The sequence below is a fragment of the Chiloscyllium punctatum genome, chromosome 12, assembly GCF_047496795.1.
Source record: "Chiloscyllium punctatum isolate Juve2018m chromosome 12, sChiPun1.3, whole genome shotgun sequence".
Classification (NCBI taxonomy): Eukaryota; Metazoa; Chordata; class Chondrichthyes; order Orectolobiformes; family Hemiscylliidae; genus Chiloscyllium; species Chiloscyllium punctatum.
This window is the reverse complement of record NC_092750.1, coordinates 31,290,649-31,315,834: the sequence shown is the minus strand read 5'-3', so window position 1 is coordinate 31,315,834 and position 25,186 is coordinate 31,290,649. Positions and strand designations below refer to the sequence as shown.

At 40.3% G+C, this 25,186-nt stretch overlaps 1 protein-coding gene across 5 annotated transcripts in view; it reads left to right on the top strand.

Moving 5' to 3' along the window:
* Positions 1-25,186, top strand: part of wnk2 (WNK lysine deficient protein kinase 2) — a 174,606-nt gene that overhangs the window by 83,967 nt on the left and 65,453 nt on the right. For 4 of the 5 annotated variants that reach the window (XM_072582266.1, XM_072582264.1, XM_072582265.1 and 1 more), the window contains exons 9-16: positions 137-336; positions 6,120-6,242; positions 14,314-14,604; positions 19,696-19,748; positions 22,322-22,487; positions 22,582-22,698; positions 22,836-23,006; positions 24,418-24,448. In XM_072582266.1, the coding sequence (XP_072438367.1) occupies positions 137-336; positions 6,120-6,242; positions 14,314-14,604; positions 19,696-19,748; positions 22,322-22,487; positions 22,582-22,698; positions 22,836-23,006; positions 24,418-24,448 (1,152 nt within the window). The remainder of the gene's footprint in view (positions 1-136; positions 337-6,119; positions 6,243-14,313; positions 14,605-19,695; positions 19,749-22,321; positions 22,488-22,581; positions 22,699-22,835; positions 23,007-24,417; positions 24,449-25,186) is intronic. The other variant, XM_072582267.1, reaches the window with a different exon arrangement.

Below are 25,186 nucleotides of genomic sequence, written 5' to 3'. Positions count from 1 at the left end.
TTGCATAAAGATACTACCACCTATCATTTTTGGATTGAATGAATTGACCTCGATTTACTGTGCTGTTTGTCTTTACAAATGTATTCTGAAATCTGTAAGTAAGTGTTACTATTCATCAACTGTCCTTTTTTTTAAGCTGACAGTACTTGTGACAGTGGACAAGGGTCGACACTTTACTCTGACTCGCAAGGAAGCCAGCAAAGTGTAGTGTACCCATCCGTTCATGAATCGATGCCTCCAAGAGTACAGCAGGTCTTCAGTCCACCTCAGAGTGATATTCAAGCACCTTCTATCAGTGCACAGCAACTGTTGGTTCAACACCAACACATGCCTACAGTAAGTTTTATAATTTCATTATGGTTCTGCAATATTCATTGACTGCTTTATTGTAAAGTCAAATCTTTTTTCATATGAAGTGACTGCCAAATAAAACTTAAATGACCAGATTAACAACAATTAAGAAACATAACATTATTAAATTTTACCCCAAAGCTTGTTTGGTTTTATTGATTATCTGGCTCAAAATGGAGACACTGCATGCATCATCAGCTGTTACACACACATTATCAAAGAAACCCATGTTTACTGCCTGTGAATTGTAATCTTTAGTACCACTATTAAAGTTAGGTTTATTATCAAGCTCTTAGTCAAATTAGTCATAGGAGCATAACATATAGGGGCAGGGGTAGGCCATTCAGCCCTTCGAGCCTGCTCTACCATTCAACATATGATTGTGGCTGATTATCCAACTCCGTATACTGTGCTCCTGCTTTCTCCCAATATCCCTTGATCCTTTTTGCCCTAATAAATATATCTATTTTCTTGAAAGCTTCCAATGTTTTGACCTCAATGGTTTTCTATGGTAGAGAATATCTCAGGCTCACCACGCTCTGGATGAAGGAATGTCTCATCTCTGTCCTAACAGGCCTACCTTTTATCCTTTGACTGTGGCTCCTGGTTCTGGACTCCCTGCTCATTTAAGGCATCCTTCCTGCATCTATTCTGTGTAACTTAGACACACACAGCACATGAGTGAATAACCGATTCAGTCGCCTACTACATGTCAGTCCCAACATCCCAGGAATCAGCCTGGTAAACATTCTTTGCATTCCTACTATAGTCAGAACATCTTTCCTTTGATAAGGAGGCCAAAGCTGCAGTCAATATTCCAGGTATGTGTATTCACTGTTAAGTTTCAGAATTCACTAAGGCTCTGAGATGAGACTTTGGAGGGAAAGTAGGAAGAGGAGCTTTGTAAACCTTAATGGTCTGTGACTGAGCTGGGCATGTTTGTAGCAGATAGCTTGAGAATACAGTTTGAGGCATTGAAACCTGTTACCTTAATTTAGAAGTTGTGGATTACTGATTTGTTTGGGGTTTAAAAACTATGTAGTCATGTTCTAGCCTTGGAAAAGTTAATATCGCTTTCTACTGAGTTTTTTTGAAAAAATTCTTTTCTGGGTTTTATTTTCTCGTATGCTGTTAAAGGTAAGAATTTTATCTCTGAACCTTTTTAGCTGGAATCTAGCTTTGCAAGTTTAGCATTTTGTTCTCTATCATGAAACTACAGTTGAAATTATTGAATGCCTTGAAAAACTTCGGGTGAGTGCTTTGGTGATAGATAAACTGTGGCTCGGTGGATGGGCTGTGGCAAAGAGATGGAAATAGGTGGTATATGTGATAGAGAAGAGGTAGGGTTCTACATTGGTCAAACAGAAAGTTGAGCGTACAGGCTTGAATTTTTTATGACATTGGCCAAAGAAAGATTTAGAATTGCTAGTGATGTAGTAAAGGAGCATTTTATATTTTAAAAAATGTGGTAGATAGCTTTCATCTCCACTTGGATTAATATAATGGCTTGGCTTAATGTTTAATTTTAATTTCTAAAATTGTCTTGGGAATCCAGAGTGAAAGCAACTCGCTGATCTGTTTTCATGAAAGTTATGTCAAAATGATTGTTTTGGTGAGAAATGTGACAGATTGCTGGTTGGATTAGCAGATAATGAAAAGGAAACTTGCTTCAACAAACTTAACTCAACTTCAGTTTCCTGTATGCTCCATTTCCCTTGTCAATCTTGTCGAGCAAAAATATACCCAACTCAACCTGACTTGCACATAAAGCAGTGATGACTGAGAATTCTACAGACTGACAACCCTCTAAAATAAAAATTTCTTCTCCTTTCATCTTCAAAAAGCTGAGTGTTTTATCTGAGGTGACTGGGTCATGTACCAGGGTTTGTTGGTTGATGTTTGAACAAGAACTTGGAAAAGCTGCACCATTAGGACAGTCATGACCTGACTGACAGGTTGTATAAAAATGTGCCTTATTGGTGTCCTTGTTGGGATCCCTGATAGAATGAAGCTGCCAGTGTCAAACACTTTGTTGAAGTCCACCTCTTCAAAAAAACTCAATCAAGTTAGTGAGACACAATTTTCCATACCATGTTGACTATCCTTAACCAGCCCTTGCCTTTCCAAATTGAGATAAATCTTGTCCCTCAGAATCCCCTCCAACAGCTAACCCACTGCTAACAAAAGGCTCACCGATCTATAGTCCCCTGGCTTTTTCTGATCACGTTTCTTAAATAATAGCACCATATTACCTAACCTCCAGTCTTCAGGCACCTCACCCATGGCTGTCAATGATACAAATATCTCAGGGGCCCAGTACCTCTTGCCTAGTTTCTCACAAAATTCGTGGATACACCTGATGAAGCCAATCTATCTTTATGCATTTTAACCATCTGTTCTGTAATATGAACTCTTTTCAAGACATCACTATTTATTTCCCCAAGTTTCCTAGCTTCCATACCCTTTTCCATAATAAATACTGAAGCAAAATATTTATTTAGTATCTCCTCCATCTCCTGTGGTTCCGCACAATATGGCCACATTGATCTTCAAAGAACCCTATTCTCTCCTTAGTTACTCTTAACATTAGTTGCACTTAATGTAATTATAGAAACTCTTTGGATTCTCCTTAACTACCAAAGCCATTTCTTGTCCTTTTTATAATCCTGATTTCCCGCTTACGTGGATTTGTTTACTTTCAACTGTCTGTACCTGACATACGCCTCCTCCTTTTCTTGACTACAGCCTCAATTTCTCCAGTCATCCAGGATTCCCTACACCTACTAGCCTTGTCCTTCATGCTAACCGGATCATACTGTCTCTGGACCCTTGTTATATCATTTTTAAAGGCCTCCCACTTCCCAAATGTTCCTTTTACCTGCAAATAGGCTCCCTAACCAACTTTTGAAAGTTCCTGTCTAGTACCATCGATATTTGTCTTACTCCAATTTGAACTTTAACGTTTTGAGCAGTTCTATCCTTTTCATAACTATTTTAAAATTAATAGAATTATGATCACTTGCCCCAAAGTGCTACCCCACTGATACCTTAGTCACTTGGCCTGCCTAATTTCCCAACAGTAGGCCAAGTATTGCTGCTTCTCTAGTCGGTACATCCACTCATTGAATAAGAAAGTTGTTTTGTACGCATTTAATTTTCTACAGATATGAGATTTCCTTACATATGTGCTTCTCAATGTTCTGCTGACTATTGGGGGGCCTATAATACAAGCCCAACAAGGTGATCATCCCATTCTTATTTCTCATTTCCACCCATATAACTTCACTGGACGATCTCCCAGGAATATCCTCCCTGTGTATAACTGTGATGTTATCCTGAATCAAAAACGCCACTGCTCCTCCTCTCTCGGGTACCTTTCTATCCTTACTACAGCTTTTTTTTAAACTGCCAGTCCTGTTCATTCCTCAGCCACGTTCTGTAATAGCTCTGATATTCCAATCCCATATTCCCAACAGTGTCGTAAATTCATTTGCCTTACCTGTCAGGCCTTTTGTATTGAAGTAAATGCAGTTTAATTTATCAGTCTTACCTCATTCTCTGCTGACCTCTTGTTCTCCTTGACTATTTAACTTGTTTCCTTATCTACTGTATCAGTCTCAGCTTTTTTGCTTTTCTCACTGTCACTTTGGTTCCCACCCACACACAAACTCCCTCTCTTAGGAATTTAAAGCCTCCCAAGTAACACTAGAAAATCTCTCTGCAAGGATGTTGGTTCCCTTCCAATTCAGGTGGAACCTATCCCTCTTACACAGGTAATTTCTACCCCGAAGAGATTCCAGTGGTTCAAAAATGTGAAGCCTTGTCTGTTGTACCAGCTCCTCAGTCATGCTGTATCCTCCTGTTCCTGCTCTCACTAACACAAGTGATAGTTCAGATATTACAACTATTTAACATGCCTAGTTTCCTATATTCTCTCTGCAGAAACTCATCCCCTGCCCTACAGTATCCAAAATGCCATATCTGTTTAAAATGGGAATAGCCACAGGAGATTCCTGTTTCTCCTACCTTTCATAACAATAACTCATCCACTTGACTGTATCTGCGGTGTCTCCAACTTCCTGAATCTTCCTTCATACCCCCTTGCCCTTATAAACTCCTCATTGCCTCTAGCTATCACTCCAACTGCTCGGTGTGCTCCACGAGGATTCATGACTAAACGCACTTCCTGCAGACATAGTCTCCAGGAACATTCAAATTCTCCATGATCTCCCACATCTGACAGGAAGAGCATATCACCCTACCAAAAGCTATTTCTTCTACCCCTTTAACAATCTACAGATCCAGAATTTATATAAAAGCAAAAGCAACCACTTTGCTCAAAAACCATGTTAGCACAGTTTTAGTGCTCAAAAACATTGTTCTGACATAACTTAATGCCAATCCTTAATACTAAAAGTCCATCAAGACGCAGATCTTGGAATAAATAACACAGAATGCCCTCAGTATCATAGATTTACATAAAAGAAGAATGACAAATTAAGATTTAGAAATTCTTGAAATCTTAAAATCAAACATTTAGCTGACCAGGCTCAAAAACTAAAGGTCGTCATCTTCTGTACTTTGAGGTAGTGATTTGTTTTTAAATGTCACGAATACCTCTGCAGCTGAATGTGAAATTGTTAAAATGGTGACTGCTTAAAGTTAAACTAAGGGCGCATAATAATGGAAAATCACAAAGGATATATTAAGATCAACCGATCCACTGTCACTCACTTTTCATCTTTGAATTTGCAACTTGTACCCGATGGTCTTTTGTGTAATGATGTTTAATTCTTTGAAGAGGTCGTTGAATCTTAGCATCAGGTAGAAATTTAAAAAGATTTCTAAGACTAGCATGTAGATGTAATCAGTTCTGAAATACCTAATAATGCAGCATTGTAAATTTCAATTTCCCTTACCAGCCTGAATTAACTAACTATAGAAATGTAGAAACCGTTTTTCTGCTATGGTGTGTTATAGTTTTATCTACCAGACATTTCAACTCTTACCACTTGGGTCAATAGCACCAAATAGTGTAAAAACACTCGCTCATCCCAAAAGTAAGAAAATATTGTCATTGTGCTTTTTTAATAGCCCAGCCCAGTGATGCATGCCCCATCTGTTGTTTTACCTATACAAACTCATCAATTTGGGCCCCAACAACATTACCAGAAACCAGCAGCAACACTTGCTGCAATGCAGATAGGACAACCTCAACAGATGAGAATTAGCCTACAACAGAGCAAATTTATTATTAAACTAAGGGTCCCTGTGGAATGAACTGCATTACTGTACAGTTTGGAAATCTTTCTAGTTTTGTTTTGCTATGCATACGTTCTGATTTCCCATAGTTGGGGCCCCTTTTTGCTCCATTCTGTTTTCAAGTAAATATTGCATTCTGATTGCGTATTGAGAACATACTACGTTTCGTGCAATAGCAAAATCTGAATTTAAACTCTAATTGAATTAAATGTTGTGGACATTACTTTTGAGATCACTACTTTTTTGCCTCTTGTTCCTGTTTCACATGTAACACCTATGTAAAAAAAACAAAGGTGTCTTTCAAGGGACTAATTTTACATAATTTGCATTGCTTGTGGATGATCAATGAAATAAGTTTAATACAAAAATGGGCACTGGCTTCAATTTGTGATGGGGCCATCTCACTTGAAATTTTGATGGGATTTGTACGTACACACAAGATAAGGAAAGCAAAACCAGATTCTGAATTTTTTAGGCAATGCAGTGAATTCTTGTTTTTATTTCAGAAACAGGTGCCGATAGTACAGCCTCTTGTCCAGCCCACAACTCTGCCACCGATGCAGTATCAGGTTCAACAACCTCTGCCAACGCAGCTATCTCAACATCCTGCTGAACTAAAGCCATTATCGGTACATTTCTTAATATGGGCAGTCTATTTTAAAACTTATTGTTGATAGAGCATACGAAACCAATAGTCTGATATAATCTAACATTGCTCATATATTAAGTAAAATTGAATGACTTACACCTGCGTCCTCACCCTGGAACATGCTTCATTCAGCCTTATTTACTAGAGGGGAGAAAGCATTTCTGGCCATTCATGGTGGTGATCATAATTCAGTTAGTTTTAATATAGTAATGAAAAATGAAAAGGATGGAACAGGAGTTAGAGTTTTAAATTGGCAAAAAGATAAATCTTAGTGAGTTGAAGAGCGATTTAGCTAAACTGGACAGGAAATAGTGACTTGAGTGTAAGTCAGTGTCAGAACAGCAGGAGATATTTAAAGAGGGCAAAAGATTTGTCCCCACAAAGTTGGTTCCCACAAAGGAAAAGGGTGGGGATGCCAAATCTGGAGCCTCTGAATGTCAAGGATCTCACATGGTAAGATAAGCTGGAAAAGGAAGGTTCATGTCCAATGCAGGGAACTCAATTCTACAGCCAGCTGAAAAGAGTTTAGGAAATGAAGGGATGCAATCAGAAGGAACTTGGGAATGAAAGAATATTGACAAACAAAATTAAGGTGAACCTCAAAGATGTTTTGTCAATACATAAGAGCAAGAGGCTACTGAAGGGGATAAAAGACCAAAAAAAAGGTTCTTAGTGCAGATATTGTAGTAAGTATTTATTATCTTCCTCTTTTGTGTTGATGCTAAGATGGTCCAGATATTGTGGTTAAGGATGGAAATGATAAACGTCGGGGAAGTATTAATGGGATTATTATCTTTTGAAATTGAATAAATCACCAGGGTCAGGCTTGTAAATTGAAACCGAAGAGAAATTAGCAAAACGTCTGGCCATCATTTTTCAGTCCTCACTGGATATACTAGTGGTGCTGGAGGATTGGATGACTGTTAAAGTTGTACCTTCCTTTAAAAAGAGAATGAGGGACAGACCAAATAATTATGGTTGGTCAGTCTAACTTCAGTAGTGTACACATCTTTGGAACCAATTTGACAATGTAGGGTAAACTGTAATTTCAAAAGCCACAGATTAATCAAGGATAGTCAATAGGGGTTTGTTAAGGTAAGATTGTATCTTGTGAACTTGATTAAATTTCTAAAGGTGGTAACATGGTTGATTGTTAAAAGTAATGCAGTTAATATGGTCTGCACTGATCTTAGGCACTTGTCAGAGTTCCCACATGGAAAGCTAATTTTTTTTAAGCGAGTGTAAACAGATGGGATCTGGGGGTTGTACCAAGCTGCATTAAATTGAATCAGTCGCAGGAAATAAAGGGCCATTGTTTATGGGTGATTTTGCATCTGGAAGAGTTCCACAAGCATAGTATGAGGTCTTTTGATCTTCATAATATATATTTAAAATTTTGGACACAAGTGTAGAGAACATGTTCAAGAAGATTATAGACAACACAATTAATAGACTGTGGGAAGATATTGATGGACTGGTTAAGTAGGCAGAAAAGTGGTAAATGCAATCTACCCAAATAGTGAGGGGCAACATTTGGAAATGTCAAACAATGCAAAGGAGAGCACAATTAATGGGAAAATATTGTGAGGTGTGAGGAACCTTGTAGGTCAATGATAGTAACAGGACACGTCAAAAAGATGGTTAAGAAGGCACATCCAGTTCTTTCCTTATATTAGCTGAAGTATAGCATACTAGAGCAAGGGGATTTAGTCTGGAACTTTATAAATTGCTGTTTTAGTACTTTAGTACAACTTGCAGCTCTGGTCATCTCATTGAAAGGATGAATTGAACTAGAGAGTGTACAAAGGAGATTTGTTAAGCTGTTGGCAGGACTGCCAAATAGAGCTCTGAGGAAATTTTGGATTGGATGGAATTGGTTATTTTGGAATAGAGGCAAATGAGAGACTATATGATTGAGATGTAGAAAGTTGAGGGGGTCATAGGCTTATTTATTACTTTAGCAGAGAGCAATTTAGATTCCACATGATTGCTGGTAAGACTAGAGGGGAGATGAGGAAATAATGTTTCATTCTGTGAGGGTAGTAGGGATCTGGAATTCCCTACCTGAAAGTAGGTAGTAAAGTATTAATAGAAACAGAAAATTCACGTAAAAAGTGTATTGATGTGCACCTCAAGTGGTGTAACCTGGAGGGCACTGTATCAAATACTACAAAGTGGATTAAGTAGAGTAGCTCATTATTTGGCTGACACAAACATGATAGATTAAGTGGCTTCTGTCTGTGCAGTACACTAACCTTTTTAGTCCTGCTCTAGAGACTTGAGCACAAACAATAGCCATTGTAGTGTAGTAGTAAAAGAATGCTGCACTGCCTTACAGATTGTCTTTTGGATGAGATGTTAAAGTGAGGTGCTCTGAGGTGACTGTAAAAGATCGTATGCTACTATTCAAAAGAAGTAGATTTATCTGCGGTGTCCTGCCCAATGTTTATCGCTCAGTCAAAACCACAAAAACAAATTAAATGCCCATTATCACATTGCTGTTTGTGCGAATCTGCTGTATCCAAATTGTCTGTTTTATTTCCAAGGTTACAACAGTATCTCCACTTGAAAAGTACTTCAGTGTCTATGAAGCGTATTAGGATATTCTGAGCTCATGATAAAATGCATGTCTTTTGTACAACAGAGATGTGGCTTCAGATTCCGTATCCAGTCCACTCTGTTAGGATAGTCTTTTAAAATGCATCCTGAACTAAATAATTGTAGGCGACTTGAACCCAGTTCCCAATAGCCACAAAATTTTCAGCGTATCTTTAATGCTATTCTGGGTGGTAATAAAATTAGTTGCTTTGAGAAATGGGAGTAACAGGGTAACTATTTTGACTTGGTTGCAAACAAGGAGAGCCAGATATTTTCTAATTAACCCATTCAGAGATGTTACTGCACACTTCTGTAGCAGGTGGAACTTGAATCCAGGCCTCATGGCTCAGAGATCAGGACACCACCACTGCATCAGAGGAGCCCTTAGTCAAGGTGAACTAATGCATAAAGCAAGCATATTTTCTAGCCCACCTGTTCAGAGATGTGACCATACACTTCTGGAGCAAGTGGGACTTGAACCCTGGTTTCCTGACTCAGGGGAAGGGAAATGCACCACTGTGCCACAAGATCTATAATCAAGATGAACTTAAAAAAAAAATTCACTCTGTTGTTCTAACCAACTTGTTCAGAGATGTTACTGAATCCAGGTGGGTCTTGAATCCAGGCCCTTCAGTCGAGGAGTAGAATCAAGGTGAATTAAATTTTTTTATAACCTGTTTCCTAATCAACCTGTTCAGAGATGTTACTACACACCCTTGGAGCAGGTGGGGATTGAACCCGGGTCTCTTGATACAAGAGAAACGATACTATCAGTGCACCACAAGAGTCCTCCTTCAAGGTGAACTGATGCATAAAGCAATAAAGTTTACATCTGGACCTAATTTTGCTGTGCTTCATTAGGGAGGGTTCTTTCAACATTAGACATTGAAACAGAAGGATTGTTCCCAGTTTCTATCACTGGTTCTACAATTTCAAAAGCACAATAATTCAGTAAGGATTCAAGTAGTTAAAATTGTTACTGAAATTTAATTGTGCAAGAATAGGCTTTCCACATCTTTTTATCCCCAGGCAGTTATGTCAGTATGTGAGCATTTTGTTCTAAAGTAGAATTAGGATTTATATCTATTATATTTATTATCTATAATAAGTTCAAAAATGTTATCCCTTGATCAGTCGTCTTTTAGATAAATAATAGTATAAATGTCTAAAATCCTACTTCTCAGATTTTTGTGAAATATGAAGCTGAGCATATTATCAGAAATGGAGTTTCAAATTGTATCAAGAAAACTTGCATTGTAATATGTTAAACCTTTGTTTGCTGAAACACATTCTGTACTAGTACATTGATATGGTATATGTTGGAGAATTCTAAGAATTAGAGTAGTGTAACTTGCCAAGTGATGTGATGGTGAGAACTAAACTTTTATTGAGGCTCATTTTCCCTTTTGACAGCCTTTTATAGTTAACAGCTAGGTTTTTTAAAGCTTTATCAGAAAAGTGATACAATATAACAAGTACCAGGAAAAGAAAAAAATTGCAAGAAACAATGTCTATTGTTACTGCTTATTTGAGAGAATTCTTTTGCAACTTACTGTGCTATGTTTGGAATTATATTTTTTTTCATAGTATGGTTGAAGTTAAAAGTAATTGAAGATCTGTTTACCTCACTGCTCAGAGACATCCATTAAACTTTGTATTACTGCCCTTAAGTTTATAGTTATTTCAGAAAATCTTTTTTGAGGAAGTGATGTTTATAAATGTTAGGGAGATTTGCCCAAGCGTTGAGACCTTAGATGAGAAATAAAGCAGCTGCAATCTGATCTAAATGTAGAAATGGCTGTGAGTCATATGATTGGCGATACCTTGCCTTCCTTATTTGACCACTGAGGACACTATCTTTTAAAACACTTACTACAGGTAAAAATAAGTTGTTTTAATGTAGCACATTTCATGAGCTCAGATGATGCATAAAACTTGAATGCAAAATAACTATTTTTCAATGAAGATCTCTATTATAATATTGCCAAGTTGAGGACAGCAGTATCCCACAAACAGCAATTAAATAACTCATTGAGTAAACTTCTTTTAGTTATGTTCGTTGAGGATAAATAAGACATAGGGAAAAAACAGTGTCACAAAGGCACAACTACAGAATAAATTCAGTGCAAAATTGCATTGAAATGTTAGATCGAATCAATGTGAACGGCAATTAACCCAAGTTTTCTAAAGTAAAAACTCGCTTTTGAATTTGCGAGTGCAAGAAACCACGCTGAGGCATTCGTAACCCCCTTCAGCCAGAAATGATAGATTTCTACCTACTTCTGAAATCCCAACCATTCTAGAACCCAGTCTTCAACTAATTTGGCTTACTTACTTGATGTCAAAAATTGGTTCTGTGCACTGAATATAGTAAAGACTTGATTTCCTGACATCATCCTAGTCAAAGTGCTTATGTACAGTATTCTAGAATTTGCGCCTCAAGCCAAGGCTGGTTCAATATAGCTTCAACACTAGATTTACCTGACAGTGAGGTATATTGCTCAACTACATCCTGTCCAAGAAATGCAGGACAAATTCAGTCTTAGGACTTTATCAGGATATCTCGATCATCATCAAAGTGAGGAAAGGTCTAGTGACTGTGCTGTAAAGGGACTTGTTCAATAATAACCTGCACTGTTGATATTCAGTTTGGGTTCTGCTGGTCAACTTGTTTCCAGATCTCCAGGATAGCTTTTCTACTAACATAGACAAAAGAGCTGAATTCCAGAGTTGGGGTGAGAATGTCTGTTCCCTTTTCTAAATTCATTCTGAGGGTGTAGAGTTTGCTATCTGGCCAACATTTAATGCCCATCACTAATTATGCTTGAAAAGGTGGTGGGCAGCTTTTCTTTGAAACAATTGCAGTTCATTTGATGTAGGTACACCCACAATGCTATTAGGGCACAAGTTCCAGGATCTTGAACTAGCCCCAGATGCTAAAGGAACTATGATAAATTGCCAAATCAAGATGAGAAATGTCTTGGAGGGGAGCTTGCAGTTAATGGTGTTCCCATGTATCTGCTGCCCTTGTCCTTCAAGAATAGTAATGGTTATAGGTTTCAAAGGTGCTGCTTGATGAGCCTTAGTGAATGTCTGCAGCGCATCTTATGATGGTGTGCATTGCTCCTACTTGGTGATGAGAAGAGTCAGTGTTTGTGGATATGGTATCAATCAAGCCAACTGATTTGTCTTGGATGATGTTGAGTTTTGTAATTATGTAGATGCACTCATCCAGGAAAATAGAGATGGTGGACAAGCTTCGCAGTGTTAGGAGTTGTGCTATTTTTGGGACTTGATTGGTATAAATGTTAACTGTTACCGTTTTGCCCAAACCTGGATATTGTCCAGGGCTTTCTGCTTTTGGAAATAGATTGTTCCGGTAGCTGAGGAGTTGCGAATGATGCTGAACATTGTCCAGTCATCATAATATTCCCACTTCTGACCTTATGATGGAGATGAGGTAATTGATGAAGCAGCTGAAGATGGTTGAGTCTAGCACATTACTTTGAGGAATTCCTACCAAGTTGTTCTGGAGCTGGAATGACAGAATTCTAATCACCACAACCATCTCCCTTTATGCTAGGTATGACACCAGCAGTGGAGAGTTTTCCCTCTGATTCCCAATGACTGTAGTTTTGCTGTGACTTCTTGATGCTGCATTCAGTCAAGTGTTCTCTTGATGTCAAGAGCAGTCACTTTCAATTCATCTGTAGACATCACTTTTCTTTTTGTCCTTGTTTGAACGAAGGATGTAATGAGGTCAAAAGCTGAGTAGCCGAAACAGACAGTCAGTGAACAGGTTATTTCTAAGCAGCAGTTACTTAATAGGACTGTTGATGACTACTTCCACTATTTGACACATGATTGAGAGTAGACAGACTGTCAGTAATTGGTCAGGTTGGCTTTGTGCTGCTTTTTGTATATGTAACATATCTAGGCTATTTTCCATAGTCCTGGGTGTTGTAGCTATACCTGAACACCTTGGCAAGAGCCACAGCAAATTCTGGAGCATGTAAACAGTGCTAATGCTGGAATATTGTTGGTACTGAAAGCCTTTGCAGTATTCAGTGCCTTTAACTGTCTCTTGATATCACATGGAGTGAGTTGTATTGGCTCAAAGCAGGCATCTGTTATGCTGGGGACTTTTGAGGGAGGCAGAGATAGATTATTCTCTTCACATATGTGGCTAAAGATTACTGCCAGTGGTTCAGCCTCTGCTTTTGCACTGATGTGCTGTGCATCCCTGTCATTGAGGATGGGGATATTTGTGGACCCACCTTGTGTGTTGTTTAATTGCCCACCACAAGACTTGTATGTTCCAGGACTGCAGAGCCTGAATCTGATCTTTTGTTTGTGGGATTTCTTAGCCCCCTCTAATATGTACTGCTTATGTTGTTTGACATGCAAGTGGTGCTGTGTTGTACCTTCACCAGGCAAACAGCTAATTTTTAGATATGTCTGGTGGCAGTTTTTATTAAGCCAGAGTTATCTGCAGTTTGATGATGATGGTAGCGTGGAGGATATGCTGGACCATGAGGTTACAAACTGCATTTGACAGCTGTCATGGATAGCTGCATCTGAAATTCCTAAACCAGAAACTTAACTTGACCAACCATGTAAATACTGTGCCTAACAGAAGGTCAGAAGCTGCATTCCCCCTACACTCCACAAAGCCTTTCCTCCAAAGACAAAGCACAATGATTGCCAATTGATTACGCGTGTGCATGAGCGCAGCACCAATGTCACTCAGACCTCTTCACCATCCAGGACAATATAGGCTGCAGCAATTTGCCAAGTTGCCTTTGATGGCATTTCCCCAAACCAACAAACTCTGAGAAGGAAAAGGGCAATAATTGCAAGGCAACACTGCCACCTCCAAGTTCCCTTCCAGACATATGGAATCCTGATTATGGAAGTAATCTACCATTTATTCATTGTCATCTAGTCAAAATACTGGAACCTAACAGCATTGTGGGAGTACCACATACACGCCTGTTCAACTCGGTAGCTAACCATCACCTTGTTGAGGGATGTGAAATGCATGCTGATTGTGCACACAAAAATGAAGAATAAATTTAAAGAAAACAACTGTTTCTTAAATTATTGGGCACCTTATGGAAACTAGTATGGTGATCTAAGAGGTTCAAAGTGAGATATTATCAAAAAAATCATGTAAAGCTATGCAGAAATTTGAAAAAAAAACTGAAACCAGACCACCTTTGTTTTTAATGGCAATATTATGTAAAATGACAAAATTGGAGATGGTGAAGTATGTTTATTTTGACTGAGACTTGAAATGCATTCTGATGTTACTAGATGTTACTACTTTCAGCTAGATTCTAAATTAATTTGTGGGATTTTGTAACATGTTTATTTAACAAAATATATAACCTCAGATCATGTACATCATTGTTGAAATACATTGACTAATTAAAAATGAAACTTATTTGCAGGTGAGCATTCCACAAGTTTCAGTTCACTATTCGATTGAAATAGGAACTCCACCACAAAGGCATCAGATATCAATTGTGCCAATGCAGCATTTAGTTTTGCCATCACCTCTTGCTGAAACTGTTCCAGAAACTGGTACCTTCACCGAGCAACGAATACAAGTGCAATCCAGTGGTGTCCCACATTCAATGCAACAAACAATGCCAGTGCAAGTCAATATTCCTCAGTCGTTAAACCAACAGAACAAAGATACTCCCTTGGCAACTAAGCAGATCTCCACTGATGCTCAAAGCGTATGTCTACATTTGTTGGAAAAAAACAATATAAAATTAGATATTTCAGAATATATGACATGGGAAATCAAGTAGGCCACTTCTCAAGCCTGCATAGTGTGGGTGGCATGTGGTAAATGGGTGGTCAGCTTAATAGTTATTCAGGAACATTAATTAATTGGGTGGGGAAGTGGTGTCTGGTTAAAGTCACTGGACTGTAATCCAGAACCCCTAATGTCGGGGACATGGGTTTTAATTCTGTAAAAATCTGAAATAAAAAGATAGCCTAACAGCAACCATGTAACCATTGTCTGACGGTAGTGGCTTTGGATGGAGGGTTCCTGATGCAGGGTAATTGCTTGCTGGAAATTTGAATTTCTTGAGCATTTCACATGATATCTGCTGCATCTGCAGTTTTCTGGAGCGCAACTCCAGTATGTACTGCTCTACCAGCTTCTGGATTAGTGGTGCTGGAAGAGCACAGCAGTTCAGGCAGCATCCAAGGAGCTTCGAAATCGACGTTTCGGGCAAAAGCCCTTCATCAGGAAAAAAGGCTGTGAGCCTGAAGCGTGGCGAGATAAGCTAGAGGAGGGTGGGGGTGGGGAGAAAGTAGCATAGAGTACAATGGGTGAGTGGGGGAGAGGATGAAGGTGATAGGTCAGGGAGGAGAGAGTGGAGTGGATAGGTGGAAAAGGAGATAGGCAGGTAGGACAAGTCCGGACAAGTCATAGGGACAGTGCTGAGCTGGAAGTTTGGAACTAGGGTGAGGTGGGGGAAGGGGAAAATGAGGAAACTGTTGAAGTCCACATTGATGCCCTGGGGTTGAAGTGTTCTGAGGCAGAAGATGAGGCATTCTTCCTCCAGGCGTCTGGTGGTGAGGGAGCAGCGGTGAAGGAGGCCTAGGACCTCCATGTCCTCGGCAGAGTGGGAAGGGGAGTAGAAATGTTGGGCCACGGGGTGGTGTGGTTGATTGGTGCGGGTGTCCTGGAGATGTTCCCTAAAGTGCTCTGCGAGGAGGCACCCAGTCTCCCCAAAGTACAGGAGACTGCATCGGGAGCAACGGATACAATAAATGATATTCGTGGATGTGCAAGTAAAACTTTGATGGATGTGGAAGGCTCCTTTAGGGCCTTGGATAGAGGTGAGGGAGGAGGTGTGGGCGCAGGTTTTACAGTTCCAGTGGTGGCAGGGGAAAGTGCCAGGATGGGAGGGTGGGTTGTAAGGGGGGTGGGTGGGGGGCGAGGACCTGACCAGGTAGTCACGGAGGGAACGGTCTTTGTGGAAGGCGGAAAGGGGTGGGGAGGGAAATATATCCCTGGTGGTGGGGTCTGTTTGGAGGTGGCGCAAATGTCGGCGGATGATTTGGCTAATGCGAAGGTTGGTAGGGTGGAAGATGAGCACCAGGGGTGTTCTGTACTTGTTACAGTTGGAGGGGTGGGGTCTGAGGGCGGAGGTGCGGGATGTGAACAAGATGCATTGGAGGGCATCTTTAACCACGTGGGAAGGGAAATTGCGGTCTCGAAAGAAGGAGACCATCTGGTGTGTTCTGTGGTGAAACTGGTCCTCCTGGGAGCAGTGGAGGCGGAGGAATTGGGAATACGGGATGGCATTTTTGCAAGAGGTAGGGTGGGAATCCAGGTAGCTGTGGGAGTTGGTGAGTTTGTAAAAAATGTCAGTGTCAAGTCGGTCATCATTAATGGAGGTGGAGAGGTCCAGGAAGGGGAGGGAGGTGTCAGAGATGGTCCAGGTAAATTTAAGGTCAGGGTGGAATGTGTTGGTGAAATTGACTTGTCCGGACTTGTCCTATCTGCCTATCTCCTTTTCCACCTATCCACTCCACCCTCTCCTCCCTGACCTATCACCTTCATCCTCTCCCCCACTCACCCATTTTACTCTGTTACTTTCTCCCCACCCCCACCCTCCTCTGGCTTATCTCTCCACGCTTCAGGCTCACTGCCTTTATTCCTGATGAAGGGCTTTTGCCCGAAACGTCGATTTCGAAGCTCCTTAGATGCTGTCTGAACTGCTGTGCTCTTCCAGCACCACTAATCCAGCATCTGGTTTCCAGCATCTGCAGTCATTGTTTTTACCTGCTCTACCAGCTATCTGGCCGTAGGAAGTTTTAGGCCATTCTACTTATTTTGCCTCCTAGAATAACTCTCTCATCCTAGAAATCAATGAAACAACAATCGTTGTACCACCTCGAAGGCAAAGTATACCTTTCCTTGGGTATGGAGATAAAATGTGTACAAAGTGCTCCATTTGTTACCTCATTCAAATCCTGTACAATTACACCAAAGCTTCCTTGCTCTTGTACTCCAAACCCTTCACAAGAAATAACAGCATACCATTTATTTCTAATTGCTTGCCATACCTGCATATTAACTTTTGTGCCATCACATTTAGATTAGATTAGATTACTTACAGTGAGGAAACAGGCCCTTCGGCCCAACAAATCCACACCGCCCCGCTGAAGCGCAACCCACCCATACCCCTACATCTACCCCTTACCTACACTACGGGCAATTTAGGATGGCCAATTCACCTGACCTGCACATCTTTGGACTGTGGGAGGAAACCGGAGCACCCGGAGGAAATCCACGCAGACACGGGGAGAACGTGCAAACTCCACACAGTCAGTCGCCTGAGGCAGGAAATGAACCCGGGTCTCTGGCGCTGTGAGGCAGCATCCCTCTGGCCACCAAACTTAATGCTTTTCTTACTTTTTAAACGCCATCTAATTTTCCACTCTGCTAGCCATATTTCCACATGTTAAATTTCATTTGTCACCTCTGCTCCCTCTCACTCAACCTACAGAAATCCTTTGGATTGTGTTCTCATCACTTACTTTCATCAACAGACTGGTATAAACTGTTGGCCCTTTATCTTAGTTATAACTATAAATAGCTGAGGCCTCAGTACCTATCCATTTGTATTCCACCAATACCACCCTGCCACTGTTGGGGAGATCGTGGTGCTGTCACTTGTCTAGGAATCCAAAACCAGATCAAATGCACTGGGAACATTGATTCAAATCCACCACGACAGTTGGGCAATTTTAAATTCAGTGAATAAATCTGGAGTTCAAAACAAGTCTCAGGGTAATGGTCACCATATTGTCAGAAGTTGGAAAGAAACATATCTCTAATTTTGACTAATATTACTTGAGAAAGGAAATCTGCCATTCTTACCTGGTCTTGCTTACATGTAACTCTAGGCACACAGCAATGTGGTTGATTCATAATTCCCTCTGAAGTTTGAAGCATCTGCAAAGTTGAAGGGCAATGAAACTGGACAGTCCACCTACCATTGACTTCTGCACCAAAAACAGCAACAAACTCAGCCCTATTAACTCTGCCAAGTCTGCCTTACTCAACTCCAAAATTAGGAGATATATATCTCTGACTAGTCAAGCAACAGCTATGCAAATTCAAAGAGTATGGCTGTGTCCTACAAAATAGCACCGATCCTGGTATGTCTTGGCCCAGTGACAGGACAGGCTCATGAGAAAAAAATTCCTCTGAGAGTACACATCTGTCCCCCATCTCCCTCGCCCTCTCCTCTCTCGCCATTCCCCGCCCCTGACTTTGGTTAGATGCTGCCAGACCTGCTAGGTTTTCCAGCAATTTCTGTTTTTGTTTGTTTTCAGCATCATCTTCCACCTGTCCATCTTCCTTTCCACCTATCTGTTCCACCTCTCCCACTGACCATAATCACCACCTACCTGCATCCACCAATCGCCATCCCACCTATCTTTTCCCCCACTTTCTCCCCACCCCCATTTATTTCTCAGCCCCCTTCCCCCTCGGGAATCCAAATGGAGGGATCTGCCCAGACTGCTCCTCAGTGCTGCCTGACCTGACCTGTGTTTTTTCCAGCGCCATGCTTTATCGATACCCTTCATGATGTTGTATGGCTGCCACCTTGCTAAATGGGATATGTTTCAAAGAGATCTCAACTGAAAACTGGGTATCTATGTAGAGCTGTAGCCCATGAACTGCAGCAGAATTGTTTTCAGCCACATTCTGAAATCTCATGGCCAAGGAGATTAAGAATTTTGAGGGAGCTAACTCACCAACTAACTGGGAATTTGATGTAATGCTGTCTACCTGTCTGGGAATGTGCAGCTTTAACAATTCGCAAAAAGCTCAGCACCATCCAGGACAAAATATCCTTTTTGATTGGCACTACGTTCAAAACTGACACAAGGTAGTAACAGTATGTACCGTATACACGATGCATTCTGTAAATTAGCACAGTTCCTTGCATAAGACATTCCAAACCTGTAATCTCTACTGCTTAAAGGTCTGGTCATACATGCAAGTGAACTTCACCAACAAATGCCCCATATTATTCTGACTTGGGACTGTATCTTGATTTATTTACGGTCACTGGGTCAAAATCCTGAACTTCCTTCCTTACTAGCACTGTAAGTGTACTTAGCTTCATAGATACTGTGGTTCAAGAAGGTGGCTCAGTACCAGCCTCATAGTTAGGAATCAACAATAATATTGCTTGCATAGTGATACCTGCATCCTGTGGACAACTTAAAATACAGAGACCCATTAATTCCTATTATGCTTTCTATCCTTTAACTACTCCTTTATTGATGCTAATATGTTCTCCCAACCCCCTTGAACCACCTTGCGCAGCTGCATTTTATATGACACTTGAGCAATTATTTCTGGCTAATCCAGTGATATAAGTAGACAATACTCTCTTCTGTTTCTACACCAGTTCCACTTTGAATGCTTCTTTTTTTTTATTGCTACTTAACTAAGAAAGAAAGTAATGATCTGTTGCTTGTAGATCTAAGTGGGTTTTGCAATTTCCCATTTTTTAGATCCTTGCTCCCATAGAGAAGTATCTATTTAATACTTATAGCCTTCCTGATGGAAGTTACTACTTGTTTCATGTAATGATTTGGTCTTCTATTTGTTTTCTTTGTTTGGATTTTAACAGGATTGTAGAATCATAACTAATCACAAGCTGACTTTTTAAAAATCTTAACCCTTCAGTGTTTTTTTAACATCTTAAGGTAAAACTACTAGGCATGTTTTAGATTCTGAAAATGCTCTAATTGTTTCATTAAAAGTTTGTTTGTATAAACAGGACAGTCATCCTCAGCAAGATAAACAGACAACAACGTGTGGCTGTTACGATAAGTAAGTAATGTGACATCCACTGTAACATTACCTCTTTTAAAGAGTTTGAACAATTTATTCTCAAATTGCGTGGCTTTCTGCGTGGGAAATCATGTCTCACAAACTTGATTGAGAGTTTTGAAGAAGTAACAAAGAAGATTCATGAGGACAGAACAGTAGATGTGATCTATATGGACTTCAGTAAGGTGTTCGGCAAGGTTCCCCATGGGAGACTGATTAGCAAGGTTAGATCTCATGGAATACAGGGAGAACTAATCATTTGGATACAGAACTGGCTCAAAGGTAGAAGACAGATGGTGGAGGGTTGTTTTCCAGACTGGAGGCCTGTGACCAGTGGAGTGCCACAAGGGTCGATGCTGGGTCCTCTTCTTTTTGTCATTTACATAAGTGATTTGTATGCGAGCATAAGAAGTACAGTTAGTAAGTTTGCAGATGACACCAAAATTGGAGGTGTAGTGGACAGCGAAGAGGGTTACCTCAGATTACAACAGGATCTGGACCAGATGGGCCAATGGGCTGAGAAGTTTAATTCCGATAAATGTGAGGTGCTATATTTTGGGAAAGCAAATCTTAGCAGGACTTATACGCTTAATGGTAAGGTCCTAGGGACTGTTGCTGAACAAAGAGACTTTGGAGTGCAGGTTCATAGCTCCTTGAAAGTGGAGTCGCAGGTGGATAGGATAGTGAAGAAGGCATTTGGTATGCTTTCCTTTATTGGTCAGAGTATTGAGTACAGGAGTTGGGAGGTCATGTTGCGACTGTACAGGACATTGGTTAGGCCACTGTTGGAATATTGCGTGCAATTCTGGTCTCCTTCCTATCGGAAAGATGTTGTGAAACTTGAAAGGATTCAGTAAAGATTTTCAAGGATGTGGCCAGGGTTGGAGGATTTGAGCTACACGGAGAGGCTAAACAGGCTGGGGCTGTTTTCCTTGGAGCGTCAGAGGCTGAAGGGTGACCTTATAGAGGTTTACAAAATTGAAGGGCATGGATAGGATAAATCGATAAAGTCTTTTCCCTGGGGTTAGGGAGTCCAGAACTAGAGGGCATAAATTTAGGGTGAGGGGGGAAAGATATAAAAGAGACCTAAGGGGCAACGTTTTCACGCAGAAGATTGTACGTGTATAGAATGAGCTGCCAGAGGTTGTGGTGGAGGCTGGTACAATTGCAACATTTAAGAGGCATTTGGATGGGTATATGAATAGGAAGGGTTTGGAGGGATATGGTGGGACTAGATTGGGTTGGGATAGCTGTTTGGCATGGACAGGTTGGACCGGAGGGTCTGTTTCCATGCTGTACATCACTATGATTATATGCTATTTCAGTTTTAGATCAGATGTGAACAAGGTGAAAATTCTGTTCATTACCTTTCAATTAACAATTTAGATGAGAATATAGGAAGTGTGGTAAGTGAGTTAGCGGATGCCACCAAAATTGATGGTAGGCAGTGATGAAGGTTATCTAAGATTACAAAGTGATCTTGATCAATTGGGCCAATGGGCTGAGGAGTGGCAGATGGAGGTTAATTTGAATAAATATGAGGTGCTGCATTTTGGCAAGATTAACAAGGGCAAGACTTGTACAGTTAATGTTAGGGCCCTGAATGATGATCTGGAACAGAGACACCTAGGGGTTCAGATACATAGTTCATTGAAAGTTGTATCATGGGTCGATAAGAGTAGTAAAGCAGCCAATTGGCATTGTTGCCTTCATTGCTCAGACCACTGAGTTGAGGAGTTCAGATGTCATGTGGTTGTCAAGGATGCTGATGAGTCCACTTTTGGAGTACTGTGTACGGTTCTGTATGTCCTTCTCTCGGAATGATATTTTTAATTTGGAGAGGGTGCAGAAAATATTTCCAAGGATTTGAGTTATAAGGAGAGGTTGGATAAGCTGGGACTTCAACACTAGAGGGCAGAATTTTAAGATGAGATGGGGAAAGATTTAAAAGGGATTTAACTAGCAACTTTTTCATGCATAGGGTGGTTTGTATATTGAATGAGCTGCCAGAGGAAGTGATAGATGCGGGTACAGTTGCGTCATTTAAAAGACATTTGGACAGGTACATGAATAGGAAAGATGTAGAAGGATATGGGCCAAATGTAGGCATGTGGGACTGGTTTAGTTTGGGAAACTTGGTCGGCATGGGCGAGTTTGACCAAAGGCTCTGTTTACATGCTGTATGATTCCATAATCCTTGGAAAAACCAAGGATGCAATTTGTTCAATACTTGAAAAAACCAGTTGCATTTGCAAAGTTACACATCAGGTCAGTTTTCAGGCTGATGTTCGCACTAGTATTGTGTTCAGTGTGATAGTTATTCCTATTGGTATATCAAAGAGCTGTCTGACAAAAAAAACAGAAAACGTTTCATGTTTCCCTGCAGAAGGATGCCAGTATCTTAATCTATGTTATTGTGATGGGCTAGTATATCGACTTCCCTTCTAAAGAAGAATATAAGTGGCTTTTTCATAAATAAGATAAGAATAGTGAAATCAGGGATTAGATTTATTGTTCTGCCATGCACTTGGCTTTAATGCATTACAATATTGCGATCCATTTCCTCCGAACAGTATATGTTCTGATGCTGCTTCAGGAAAAGAGATGAGTGATGGTTATGAAGGAATTCATGCCAGCGGGAGACAGGAGAACAAAAGTTCAAGAAAACATCATAAGAGGTCTACACGTACTCGGTCACGTCAGGAAAAGGCCAGTAAGCCAAAGCTGACTCTTCTTAATGTGAGTATTTGAAAATGTTTTGTGTAAAAGCCTGGTTTGCCAGTTGGTAGCTTACATTATCTTCAATGCATAACTGATATTCAATTTCTTACAGGTGTCAAATGTGGGAGATAAGATGGTTGAATGCCAACTGGAAACTCACAATCACAAAATGGTCACCTTTAGGTTTGATTTGGATGGTGACGCTCCAGATGAAATAGCAAGTTATATGGTAAGTTTAATTTTATACTTTAAAAGAATCGATTAACATTTGATTTCAATTATTGAAGTATAATTGAACACATTCTGTCTTTTCATTTTGATGAAATGAGTACTTCTTAAAAGGTGTTTTGTAATTTTATTTATTAGGTAGAGAATGATTTTATACTAGAAATGGAGAAGGAGATTTTCATTGAACAGATGAAAGATATAATGGACAAAGCAGAGGATATGCTCACAGAAGAAACAGATGGAGAAAGTGGCTGCATTCATAGTACAAATATACAAGAGGTTGCTGGAAAGGCTGAGATTGAGGGTCAGGTATTAACTTGTTATACTGATGGTTTCTCATTTAACTATGAATACTTAAGTCACAACATTTGACTTCTCTGGCTCATATGATTAGTAAATTTATTATCTGGTGATTGACTAATAAACTCATCAAATAATTGAAGTGCCACTCAGCACATTTTTCTGCCATGCTGTATGAAAACAACAGTATTATAATTATACAGCTCTTTCTTGAAGATTTTCCTTGGTTGATATCTCTAATTATAAAATGATAATAAATCTTATAATTAACAACTACCAACCCGCTGAGGAAACTTCAGGCAATCCAATGTAATAACTTGCTCTGAAAACTCTACTCCTGCTTTGACAGCTGTGACCGATATCACCACCATCGGCTGAAGTAATTTGCAGCATTCTGAAACTATCATAGAATCATAGAGATGTACAGCATGTGTCCATGCCGACCAGATATCCCAACCCAATCTAGTCCCACGTGCCAGCACCCGGCCCATATTCCTCCAAACCTTTCCTATTCATATACCCATCCAGATGCCTTTTAAATGTTGCAATTGTACTGTCCTCCTCCACTTCCTCTGTGTATGGTAGCTCATTCCATACATGTACCACCCTCTGCGTGAAAAAGTTGCCCCTTAGGTCTCTTTGATATTTTTCTTTTCCCCTCTCACCCTAAACCGATGCCCTCACCCCAGGGAAAATGCCTTGTCTATTTATCCTATCCATGCCCCACATGATTTTATAAACCTCTGTAAGGTCACCCCTCAGCCTCCAATGCTCCAGGGAAAATAGCCCCAGCCTTTTCAGCCTCTCCCTATAGCTCAAATCCTCCAACCCTGGCAACATCCTTGTAAATCTTTTCTGAACCCTTTCAAGTTTCACAACATCTTTCCGATAGGAAGGAGGCCAGAATTGCATGCAGTGTTCCAACAGTGGCCTAACCAATGTCATGTACAGCCACAACATGACTCCCAACTCAATACTCTAACCAACAAAGGAAAGCATACCAAACGCCGCCTTCACTATCAACAGTATTCCAAAAGGACCACCAACAACATTCCTGGAAAAATGTTGATTTACCTTATTTATAAATATTAAAGGAATCCCTTAAAAAAAAATCAAGATTCAGAACTGCATCTTTGCAAAAAATTAATGAACGCCGCCACCCTGCAAGGAATGTTCTTACATTGTGTTCTTCACATGAATGCAGTGTAGGTTGAGTCAGAATTTATTCAAAGCAGAGTTAGATAAATTTTGGATAGATGAGTTCAAGGATTATAAGTCACAAACAGCAAAATGTGGTTGAGACCACTGCCAAATCTTCCATGACCTTATTAAATGGTGGACTGGGCTTGAATGATTGGATTGCTCCTATGTTCTCGTATTCCAATCTAATGATTGTCCCATTTTTTTCTGTCATCTGCAGATGCCAGTATCTCTACAATCTCAACAGAATGGTAAGGAATGTTAAGCCCTGTACTTGAGTAATATCTTGTTTTTTAACTTGACCCAGACCTTCGGCGCACAAATCCTTAATTTTCATCTACTTTATCCTAACTTTCGGAGAAAGTTTGGTGGGAATGGTCTATTGAGTCTTTTTCACCATTGCGTATTTTCCATGTAAACTGTTTGAAATAAATGTCCTGGGAGGGCAGTTCTATACTGAGCACAGAATTGTGGGCGGTACAGTGGTTAGCACTGTTGCCTGTCAGCGCCAGAGACCTGGGTTCAATTCCCGCCTTGGGCAACTGTCTGTGTGGAGTTTGCACGTTCTCCCCATCTCTGCGTGGGTTTCCTCCGGCTGCTCCGGTTTCCTCCCACAGTCCAAAGAAGTGCAGATTAGGTGAATTGGCCATGCTAAATTACCTGTAGTGTTAGGTGAAGAGGTAAATGTAGGGGAATGGGTCTGGGTGGGTTGCTGTTTGGAGGGTCGGTGTGGACTTGTTGAGCTGAAGGGCCTGTTTCCACACAGTAAGTAATCTAATCTAATTGCAGATCCAACAGCTACTGATGTATAGTCACTATTGGTAGTTTCTAAGACCTTGCATGAATTTCAGTCTCCTGAACAGATTACTTGTGTACAAATTGACCTCTGACATTTTTGCCTAAAAATTGATTTCAGTAAATCCTTTTACAGAACCATTCACTTTTTGAGTACAGTCAGCATGGTTCTGAAATGTTCCATGTTTAGGCAA